Source organism: Alosa pseudoharengus, unplaced genomic scaffold, assembly GCF_046254945.1.
Source record: "Alosa pseudoharengus isolate Yale_2024_CS ecotype anadromous, Long Island Sound unplaced genomic scaffold, YU_APseudo_1.1 YU_APseudo_1.1_scf_12, whole genome shotgun sequence".
NCBI classification, from domain to species: Eukaryota; Metazoa; Chordata; class Actinopteri; order Clupeiformes; family Clupeidae; genus Alosa; species Alosa pseudoharengus.
The window spans coordinates 18590008-18601737 of record NW_027468587.1 but is presented as its reverse complement, the minus strand read 5'-3'; the positions used below and the strand labels follow the sequence as shown (position 1 = coordinate 18601737).

The window sequence follows — 11730 nt, the reverse complement described above, 5'->3', positions numbered from 1 at the left end:
CAATATTAAGGGTTAGATAATATATAAACAAATTATATTAGTCTATAAAAAAGGCATTTGTTTCATGTTGTGAAAGGACTGCAAAAAACATGCTGACATTCATTCATTTATTTAATTTAAATCATATTTACAAAGTCTCCGGAGTGGTAATCCTAAAATATAATAATCCTTATCTACTGTACATTGCATTTTGGTTTGCAAATCTTTTGCAAGAATATTGTATATTTTACTGCTGTTACTGTAAAAAAACAAACAAAAAAAGGTCCTCCTTTGACTTCATCTTGAACTGAATATAAATGGTAATATTTTCAACTGCAGCCAGTGCTTCATACATTTCTGACTAGAAGAGAGAACTCCAATCACAAGAGGTGAATTTGCTTGCCGGAATGATAATAACTTTGGTGGCGATGCATGATTTCAGTGTCTGTATGGGCAGCCAACTTTCTGTCTCCAAAATAAGCCCACATACCCTGCTACTCAGCCTCAGTAAAGCAATGGTTTTAGGGACAAATTGTAAGTCTAACTGCCATGCCATGACAATTTGAAAAGATGGTTTAATAGACTAGTTGACAGACAATGAGGCTGCAGAGGAGTTTATAAATGATGGGCTGTACAGAGCCAACAAATTCCTAGCTTCAATTTAGAGATTTTTTTTATACACCATGGTCACCATTTATGTGATAATTTGTAGTTTGTATGTAATGAGGCCTAACATGCATCACATGTCATTTGTGAGTAAATAATTGTATCCTTTACACTACACTGAACATACAATATGTTCATTTGTGCATTTCAAATGGTGATTTCAGAGCAGCAAAGAAAGTCAGATAAAGAAACAAAAAGAAAAAGAACAGACAAATCAATACCATACCTTCAATAACACACCACAGACCTTCACATATATAAGTACTATCTTTGTTACGGGCCACTGTAGGCACATCACACTTTCTACAGTGGTCAGTCGTTACACTGCTCTGTCCCTTTTACAACCCGTCACACAGCAGGGTTCTTTAAACAATTGTCTTGAATCAATTCACATATTCACTATTGATATTGTTGCTGATAAAAACAACAGTTTGTGCATTTCTTCACAAAAGAATACAAATAAATTAAAATGTACATTATTATAGGGAGAAACCACTTGATTTCCATCTTTCTTTCCCAAATATCCAGTGATATTTTGTCAGTGTAGATCGGAAACTTTGCCAGGAAAAAGCATTTTTGTTTCCACAGCTTTTCAAAAGGGGTCAGCTTGTATTTTCTAAAATATTACTTAAATCATCTGGTTCAGATGAGTTTGCTCAGGGCTGGACCTACAACACTTTCATGAACAATTCAAAGATGACGATATTCATGATCAAGACTAACTGCGTTTGTTGAGACTTTCATAAATATCTCCCTTCAGGAAACATTCATCTTCATCTTTAACATTTGAGCTCCATAATGGTTGTGGACATTAAAGACACTTGCTAACTGAACTCACAGAAAGGTTCATGTTGGAGCTGCTGTTAGTCAGTAGCCTGGAGTCATCTCTAATTGATGTCCTCAAGGAAAGTAAACCATTAAAACCATTCTGGGGTTTCAGATATAGTTTTAGATATGCTTGTGTCTTTTCTAGTATCTGATCAAGATGACCAGAAGTAGGTATACGTATGTAGCCTATTAATTGGCAAGAGTTCAGAGATTCCTACATTTCTTTTTTTTAACAGCAGATAGGAGAGCTTTTCCCTTTGAGTCCACACAGAAATGGTTATTAAGAAGTAGCCATCATTACAATGTATGGAAACAAATATTTTACACACACATACATACATACAGTATTTACACACAGTGATGCACACGTGAAAGTGTGCACACAAACACTACTATTCAAAAGTTTGGGGTCTCTCAGAAATGTCCTTGTTTTTAGGGGAAAAGCTTTTTTTGGCAATTTAAATAACACTCCATCAATCAGAAATACAATGTAAACATTGTTAATGTTGTAAATGACTATATTGGTAGGAAATGGCTAGTTTTCCTCTGAAAAAAAGAACAAAAAAAGTGTTATGGACAGGCTAATCTAAGGTGCATTGTGGCAGTAATTTAGTACATTTCTACGGGATAAAAGGAATCTTGAAGAAAGAAGGCCGTCACATGTTTTCAATGCTATGCCACACCATGTGGTCAGTGTTTGACTGTCCTGTGATTGGAAGAAACTGGCTCCAGAGACACAAAGTACAGCTCCATACTATGCAAGAGCCACGGAGTGGAAGGGGAATTTGTAAGAGACCCCAAACACTTGAACAGTAGTGTAAAAACGCATCCATACTCTCTCTTAAACACACACACACACAGATATACACACTGACGCACACATTCACCTCTATGTCCTCACTGTCAGCACTGAAAAATCCACAGTCCTCTCAAACTTGCTGCCCTTTGGTGTGTGAGATTTCTTGTCATTTTCAAGTTCTACAAAGCCGTCACTTTTTGCCCCAGAGTGGGAGACCAAGAAGCAGGGTGAGACAGTTTGGGATGGTTAGAGGTGCAGGTGTGTGTGTGTGTGTGTGTGTGTGTGGTTGGGGGTGGGGGTGGGGGGGGGCTTAAAGTTCAGAGTGTCAGAGGTATGTCTTCCCTAATAGTTCTGGGAGTTCAAAGAGGTGAAGATCTTAAGGCAGGCTGGGTGTCTCTAAAATGGGAGTGGGGGGCATGTTGGTGGGTGGTTGGCCACGGGGGCCATGGCCTCTCAGTAAGGCTTGGCCCAGTCAGCAGTGGTACTCTTGGGCTTGGTGCCTTCCCAGAAAAGGGCATCAGCGGGCCTGGGCGGGCTGGGGATGGACCAGGAGCTGTCCTCCAGGGAGCTCATGCGCTGGGGCGGTGGCAGCGTCACTGCCGGGCTGCCCAGTGGAGCGGGCCGGGGGATGGGGCACGGCCTCTGCCAGCAGTCCTCCCGCAGGCCCTCCAGAAGGACAGGGGGCGCCGCGGTGGGGCTTCCAGCAGGGGGACAGGGGCGACCGGCGCTGGAAGGGAGCGGAGGGGCACTGGGGGGGCGAGGCACGGTGACCCTCACCGTCTGGGTCTTCTCCACATCGTCCAGACACTGCACGGGCACAGTGGAGGCAGCTGATTGGGGCAATAAAAACATTACACATATTGTTATGATGTGAAACTAAATGGCACTTTAACTTAGACCTGATGTTATTGGTTAGTCCCAACATTATATTCCAACAGTTTTAATCGCGCATATCAGAGAAGTTGCTCTGCACTTTGCAATTCAGTCACCCAATCTTTCAGGTTCAAGGCCAAACAAAATCACAAGTGATTGGCATGACAAATCAACTTAACATCAGATTGTCTATGTGCATGCATACAAACTGAAATGGAAAGATAGTCTATTTCAATGTTGGATGCTGCTGTAGCGATGAATAAAAGAGGACAGGGTAAAAGCCTAGATGAAGCTAAAAATGTGGCACAAAAACAGATGGAGAAAGTCCCAAAGGCTTATGGAACTAATTGGCTCTTTCTGATGGGAAATGGTGGAGAGTTGAGTGTGAGAGAGACACAGCGAGAGAGAGAGTGAGTATGTGTGTGTGTGTGTGTGAGAGAGAGAGAGATCCCTGGATCAGAGTCACACCTCAAGCTTTCCTTCACGAGTCCCCCACTGCTCCTCCAACACGACCCACAGGAACTCACAGCTCATTGAGACGTTTAACTCGGGGAACCTATTCTCAACAAAATGTCATAACTAAAACTGTCTGTAGTCCGTGGATTCTGCAGAATGACAGCGACACCTGGCCTCCAGAAAGGATCTCTGTACGGTTACCTTCACCTTCGCCGCATTTTCTACTATTACTAAGCTAGACGTAAGAAACCATCAATTCATATATACACACAGAAATTAGCATTCTCAACACATTGCTGTCTCTCTTTGTCCTCTGCCGAGTAACTTCATCCACCCCCCAATTGCATTCATCTATCTTCCTCTTCTCTGAGCACATCAGTCTCATTTTAGAAGAGGGGGGCAGGGGTGGGGTGGGGTGGGGGTGAGGTGGGCGCGTGCAGAAGATTATGAAGTCCAACTCCCAGAGGAGAAGGGATATTCTATATCTCAGAATAAATACATATCAAGCATTCCATCTTGTACCACACAAGCTGCCTGTCAGAGGCATAGGAACCTACTCACAAATTTGCTGGAATAAATATGAAGCCAATGTGTTTTTTTTCCCCCTGCTAGTTCTAATTTACACCTCTTGCCTATCCACTGATGTCATTACAGGCGTACTAACAAACAGATTGAATGGTATCAGCAGGACCTACATAATAGACGGGAGATAGAGAAGGAATCAGATTTTTTTGTATTGTATTTTTTTATGATATAGACCAGATATTAATACTGCATGGCCCAGTGGCTGCAGTGAAAAATGGGAAACTGAGATATCAGAGCAGTTTTGTATAGTACTTCTCTTTCAGAGCTGGTAGTCATTTTGGATATAAATTTAAACACAGGAGTCAATTTAGGCACGATTAAGTTAAAGTGTGAGAAGTGAGAGTAATTGTGGCTGGGTTGAATTCAAACCACTTGGTCACAATACAAGCGAAGAGAAGAAAAGGGACTTCCTTTTTTCTGACTCGGGTTCACACTGCTAATTCAAAAGTGTGTACATGGGAAGTGTTGCCAAACCAAAGTGTCAGACACAAAAATTAAGACAATGCAGCTTATTAAAACTTTAACAAATCATTTCCTATAAAATAAAACTAAACAACAACAATGACAACAAAAAGGCTGGTTTTGCGCTCTAAACATCCAACGTGATGATAGTGTGATAGAAACCTCTTTTGTTTGCTTGCAGAATAGGTTTTTCTTGGAGTGTCTTCAGCAGTTCAGACTGTGATTTTAAAACCGAATGCAGGTGGGACATCTCACTGCACAGGTCTGCATATGACTTCATAACACACGACTCCCTGTAGGGAGAATAAAGACAGATTCAGTAAATCATGGTCTTAACGGTTAGTGACAAACACCTGTAGTTGTGCAAATGTAGTCTAATTTGAAAGATACACAGCGCAAATGCCATATCATTATTGGAGCTTCCTAGAGCAGACAAAAGGATTTGCAGTGCCATCCAGTGGAGAAAAAGTGGTTACTGCAAGCACGGGAGGCAGATCTTTAATTCTAGCTAATCACTAGACTATCACTAAACACAGACTCATATTGAAAGACACAAACTGGTTCACTGGGTAACAATTAACAACTTAAAAAACTGACTTTTTTTGGGGGGTTTATTTATAGAACATCAATTACAAGATCATTATTTACAAGACATTATTCCCATCAAACTACTAAACAAACCAGTGGCGGTTCTATCTTATGGCGTCCTGGGTGAGAAAAAAAGATATGTGAGACTACACGCATTAACAATATTATGAATGAAATGTGCTGTGTTTGGAAGCCATTTGTGGTGTGATTGATATTGCTAACTGCATTGCGTACTAAAGTTATTGTTTACTTTCATCTGGTTCAGATGAGTTTGTTTCAGATGTAACTTATTGAAGCTATTTGATGGATTCCCCACTTTCCTCCCTCCTTCCCCTTCTTCTCCAACTTTCACGACAGATCAGATGTCTGCACAAATTAGAAAGGATGCTTACTCTGACCAAAACAGTGACATAATTTAGGCGACATGCAAATGTGGAAATGTACATAGTAATCTTATGCCAATAAATTACTTCAAACTGCTCATAATCCTAAAAGAAGAAAATACAGAAAAATCTGCCATGCTGATTTAAATTTATGTCATAGCTCCCTCTTGTGGTTCATCACCCTACCTGCATGGTAAACAACAGTCAAACACATACAGCACTACACACACATGACCACACATGTATGACCACATAGTATACTACAGACATAACCATCTATATGACTCCATGAACAGGTGAAGTCAAGCAAATGCCTCACCTGTTGTTAGATGGGCCCTCTTCAATCTGATCACAATCAGTGGTCGATTTACCAGCGCTGCTCTGTTGGCAGAGAGGCAAAAACAGCACCGATCAAATACTGTCTGCGCAAAGTGTACACATTTGAAAAACACTAAAGTAAAGGTACGTTCAGACTAGGCGTATTTTTCGCAACTGCCGGCATCCGTTTTACATTATAATCCCATGGAGTACACCGTGTTTTCAAAAAAGTCCTCGGCTTCTTTTAAAACGCGACCACAAGCATCCTTTTCTGCAGCTCAGAGCTGTTTTTAAAGTTGCGAAATGTTCAACTTCTAGCGGTAAAATGCTCTACGTCACACTGTTTTTTTTTTGTCAGCTGGCCAATCACAAGCGGATAACCAAAAAAAAAAGCTCTGGATGCTTTTTGGAATAAAAATGATGGCAGATTTTTTTTAAAAACTGAAAAAGCGGTCTGCACAACTTCTCTTCAAAAAAGAAGCCAAGTCTGAATGTACCCAGAGTTAAAAACTGTGCAAGCCTTAAAACGTCAGGGCATAAATGTCATTATGTGAGAGGCACTCACACATCAGTTTCCACTGATTTCTTATTTAAAGCCTTACAAGTTTGCTCCACATATATGACATTGTTTGACATTCTGAAAGAAAGAAAACAAACAAACAAACAAAAAAAAACCACAAATAAACAGGAAAACAAACAAGGGGGTCTATTTTCTCACCTGGCTTTTCTCCTGCAGCCGCCTGCACTCCAGCTGCGTCCTCTCCAGCTCCTCCTGGAGTGTGTGAATCTTCAGCTCACTGTTGACTTTATCCACCTCCCAGTAGTCGGGTGCATTCTTCAAGCTTTTCATTACTGCAGGGGATGTACAAGAACAACAAACCAGACTTAATTCATCTATATATTGCAAACACATTAGTTCCATATCAAGAAAGGAGCATTTTGTTTAAAAAAATGGGCCCCATCCTGTGACGATTTGAGTGGTTTTAGATCTAAAAGTCTGGGGGCCAGAATTTAAATGCTGAGCTAAGTGCAAAGTCTAACTAAAGCTAGCTTCAAAGCTACTCAAAATCTATTTGCAGAGGTGGAAAAGTCCAGCTTCAGAAAGTAAAAATCAAACCATGTATTGGTTCTACCTGTGCATTTAAAACAGGTGATCTCACCAATTAGCTGTTCTACCCAAAAATGTATTTTGGGCACTTATCAGGCATCTATTTCGAGCAGAATTGCGCGTGCACAAGTCTTCATAACACCAGCCTCGCTCCAGTGATGAGATCACGACACATGATTGGTACAATGTATTCACAACACATCACATGATTGGCACGATGTATTCACATGTCAACTTGGCCGCAGATGGGGTGGGATATGTGTAGACAACTGCCATATTGGCGTTACGAACTAACCCCATGCCTTTCTATAGAGGATTTTTTGACTGCTGTGTCTCCTCATTAGAAAGTCTCTACTCTACCTTGCTTAAGAGTTGTGCTAATTAGAATCAACTTGTTTAAGTGAATGGTTGGCACAGATGTGTGGTAGGACTTTCACTTTCTGAAGCTGGACTTTTCCCACCTCTTTCTATTTGCAATTTTAATGTCATTAGCAAGATCTGAAGCACAAGCATTGTTGGGTCAGCTAAAAGCCGCCACATGGCTCATAACGGTTTTAGTTCATGCACGAGAACTTTACTCATAGACTGACTTTGCACTTTGCCGAGCATTTAAATTAGGGCCCTAGGCGGACACTGGCCACTGACCCTGGCTGGTCTCCAGCTCCGACCTCAGCTGCAGCAGCTCCAGCTCTTTGGCCTGTAGCTGGTCATTCAGCTGCTTCTCGCTCTCGCTCTTCTCCTTTATCTGATCGAGGCAGACAAAGAGATGGTATGTAAGACATGAAAGAGATGTGGCTGGGACCAAAATGAGACAACACACACACACACACACACACACACACACACACACACACAGATATAAATAAATCCGGCTGTCTTAGCAGTTCCAGTTCCTTTGAATTACTGAATATACACATTTACGTGTCATGTTGTCATGTGTGGCAAAGAAAAGTGTCTAAACACACACTAAAGACTAGTTTCTTGTGTTTGTCATTTATTTAATAGGTAGAGTAAATCCAGGGTTATACCAATTTGTTTAGCTCCATCTGCAAGTCCTCCTTCTCAATGTAAATCCCCCGGTATGCACTGAACGCCTTGTTCACATACTGTGGTCCTTCTGTTGAGGGAGCCTCAGGCTTGAACATCTGTCAGCAGAGAAAAAGAAACAACATCAAGGAAAATGAGCAAACATACATGACCTATGAATGTTTACATTACATGCCACGTGCCTGTAAAATGATGGACTGTGACTGAAACCATGACACCATTTTAAAGGAGCGACTACCAGCTAAGGAGTAATATCTGCACAGTAAAGTATGAGATCAAGGCACTAGCAGCACTTCTGGGAATCAACTTAGAAGCATTCTCAGTATTTGTAGAAGATGCATAGAGGGTGTTTCATACCTTCATACCTATCTGACTTCTTGTGCTAAATATGCCCCACAAAACTGAACTATAAACTATTAAATCAAAAACACACAGAGTAAGTAAATAAGTAAGTAAGTAAGTATTTATTTCTAAAGCGCATTTTTCATGCAACAGAGTGCACCTCAAAGCGCTCCACACATAAACAAGCATGCCAGACGGAGCGACAAAAGACCCCAGCGTACCCGTTACTAGGCAATCAGCATGCGTGGTAGGCCCACACTGAGTGTCTCGCCACTTTGTTCTAACCTTATCTTCCAGCTGTTTGACTCTCTTGCGTAGGAGCGAATTCTCTCGCTCCGCATCCCGCAGGCGCTTCTTGATGTCCTCGTAGGCTGTGACGAGGGCGAAGTGGGAGGCCACAGACTCGTCCCCTGCACATACCGACACAGGGCTCTCCACCGGCCCATAGGTTTCATGCTTTAGGATGCAGATGTCATCATCCACTGCAAGGGGCTCCATGACAAAGCTGAAGTGAGTAAAACATTTCTCAAGTCATTAAAAAAACATGTTGCTTACACAGACTATTCCAAATAAGACAGTGAACTGGACCTAGACCCCCAACCATTAACTAACGCGATCCATTCTAATAAACCCTCTATGCCAGTAGTTTAGTCATTTTGTCATGATTTGTATGAATAACCCACTGTGTTTCTACTAGTGGATGTCGCTTTAAATGCATGCCATTCCACACAATGACATTAAATAGGGGATGTCAGTTACGAACTTGAAATCGCCTTCGATGTTTACCACACTGTTGTTACAACCAAGACTGGCAAATAGGGTAATCATGTATGGTGTATAGGTGTGGTTTGAATGCGAATTAATTTCCCCAAAATGTAAATCAATGTAACGATCTTGTAACGAATGTAACATGTCTTGTCCTTCCAAGAAGCGAAAGAGAAAGTAACTTTACATGTAACTTTGCATTAGGATAGCAAAGCCTTGAGGTTAACCTTACCAACACAGAAGCAGAGCAGATCTGTTGCTAAGACCTAACGAAGTGACAAATGTCATTCCGCAATTCACATTGGTGTGGACAGAATTGTCCACTCTACCAAAGACTGTTGTGCTAGCTGCGACATCTGACTGATATTAGCTAGCACACCTTAGAGTGATGACAATGCTAGCTAGCCCTGGACAAAGAGATCCATGTTGTTAGCCCAGAAAACCTTAACTGACAAATTTGTGGTTCAGCTATTATTAACGAGCTACTCTCTCCTAATGAAAAAGCTAGTGACACTCGGTACTACGGGAGATTTTCAATGACACCTTGATAACATACGGAAATGTGGACAGGAATGTGTACGTAAAAGACTGAATCAAGTCAGTGATGACTATCGCATGGAATCTGGTTAGCATAACATACTAGCTTGTTACTACCATGTTGTTAAAAAGCCACTGTGGTACATACCGTATGGAAGTTACTTGCAGAGGTAAAACGAATGATAACCGTCAAACATCCTTTAATGAACCTGTCACAAAATGAATTTTCAGTAAAGCGAAAGTGATTAACGCTCTTGGTTGCCAATGCTAAACACATCCACAGCTGTCATTTGACAAAACACAAACCAGGAAGTACATTACTTCTTCACTATTTCCGGCGGAAAGAGCTCATGATCTCGTTTCTCTGTCTTGGCCGTCTTGGCCCAGACAGAGCCCGTCTACCCTGACATTCTCTGGCCCAGACTAAAGTCCTTTAGCTTAAACCCTATCTTTTCTGGGAGGCTTAATTTTCTTCTTCATTATAATTAAAATAAATGCGAGCTTACTTTGGTTTGTATAGGCTACAATAACAAGTTTTTCTCCATAACATATTTCATTCAAGAATAATAAGAAAACTTTATTCTATCAAAGGTTTGGAAAAAAATATCCTTGGTAGAACTTTTTGATAGAAATTATGGGCTGTACTTACGGTGTTGAGTCGGCACTTTTCCAAGCTTCATTCTATTTCATTTGTGCAGATCAAGCTGCTGCATTCTGGACTTGCACAGTGCAAACTTAAACTCTTAATTGTGCCAATGTTGTAAACACAATGTTTCAGGAACTCAAGGAATGTGCTTCAAATTTAGTATGAATGTTTACTTGGACTCTAAGATGTACCCATTTGATTGTGGAGGTCAAAGGTCAAAGTTCAAGTCGCTGTTACCATAGGCTCTTTCGACTTGATACTGAGAGGGAGTTAAGCATAGACAATAGGCTTGTTTGACTTGAGGCAGATCTGTGCAGATCTGACTTGATGTGATGCATGCTGGGATGGACGCAATGCTTACTGGTTTACAAATTCTGTCCGACTTCTGTCAGCCGGGGAGGGACTTACCCCAGCAGGAAACAGAATATCCAAACGTTTTCAGTAGGCTAGCCTACCATTGTTGCAGAAATCACGTATAAGAAGGTATCCCTTCGATTTCTGTTTATTTTCGCATATTCCAACATAAGGAAGCAGCATGAGACTCCCGTCAAAATCGTCATGAGGAGATTCCACCCAAATGGCCCTATCACTGATCACTCATGAGGACGTGTTTCAGCTCGTGCAGCTCGTGGAAGGCAACTGCAAGATCTGTCTGCAGGCTAAGACTCCCGCATTATTTTAAGGTCATGTGACATGGTGTCACGGTGGTAAGTCCCTCCCCGGCTGACAGAAGTCGGACAGAATTTCTAACCAGTAAGCATTGCGTCCATCCCAGTATGCATTGTGTTCAACCCAGCATGCATCACATCAAGTCAGATCTGCACAGATCTGCCTCAAGTCGAACAAGCCTAATTTCTAACCAGTAAGCATTGCGTCCATCCCAGTATGCATTGTGTTCAACCCAGCATGCATCACATCAAGTCATATCTGCACAGATCTGCCTCAAGTCGAACAAGCCTAGAGTCTAATAAGGGGAGAACCGCCACTCTCGGGAAACTTCCGGTTTCTGAACTGGTTGTAGTTCCTTTTCTGGTTCCACATGAGGGCGCTCACGAATAAGTGCAGAATGAATGGAGATCTATGGAGCTGTACCCCTCAAATCCCACTTGGATATAATTTTTTGCCCAGAAATTTGAATGTTGCATGCGAAAGAGGGGGCAGAGAATACAGACCGCTGAGTATTACATTTTTTGAGTCACTTATTTGTTCTAAAAAGCCTTTCAATGACGTCATTCATTAGCAGAAAGCTAGTGTGTTGTGGGCAACAACGACCCAACCTGTAAGAAATCGAAAGAACGTAAGTACTCGTTCATTCAACTTTTGACCAATAATCCATATTGAGCTTGCA

The 11730-nt window shown here is 41.5% G+C and overlaps 1 protein-coding gene across 1 annotated transcript; it reads right to left on the bottom strand.

The window, feature by feature from the left end:
* Nucleotides 1-93: 93 nt before the first annotated feature.
* On the bottom strand, nucleotides 94-10025 carry azi2 (5-azacytidine induced 2). Its single transcript, XM_076280334.1, has 8 exons — nucleotides 9885-10025; nucleotides 8720-8939; nucleotides 8074-8190; nucleotides 7691-7790; nucleotides 6656-6789; nucleotides 5939-6000; nucleotides 4811-4941; nucleotides 94-3102 (listed from the first exon to the last, which is right to left on the bottom strand). The coding sequence occupies exons 2-8, from the start codon at nucleotides 8930-8932 to the stop codon at nucleotides 2726-2728; spliced, it is 1134 nt and encodes a 377-aa protein (XP_076136449.1). The 5' UTR covers nucleotides 8933-8939; nucleotides 9885-10025; the 3' UTR covers nucleotides 94-2725.
* Nucleotides 10026-11730: the final 1705 nt, after the last annotated feature.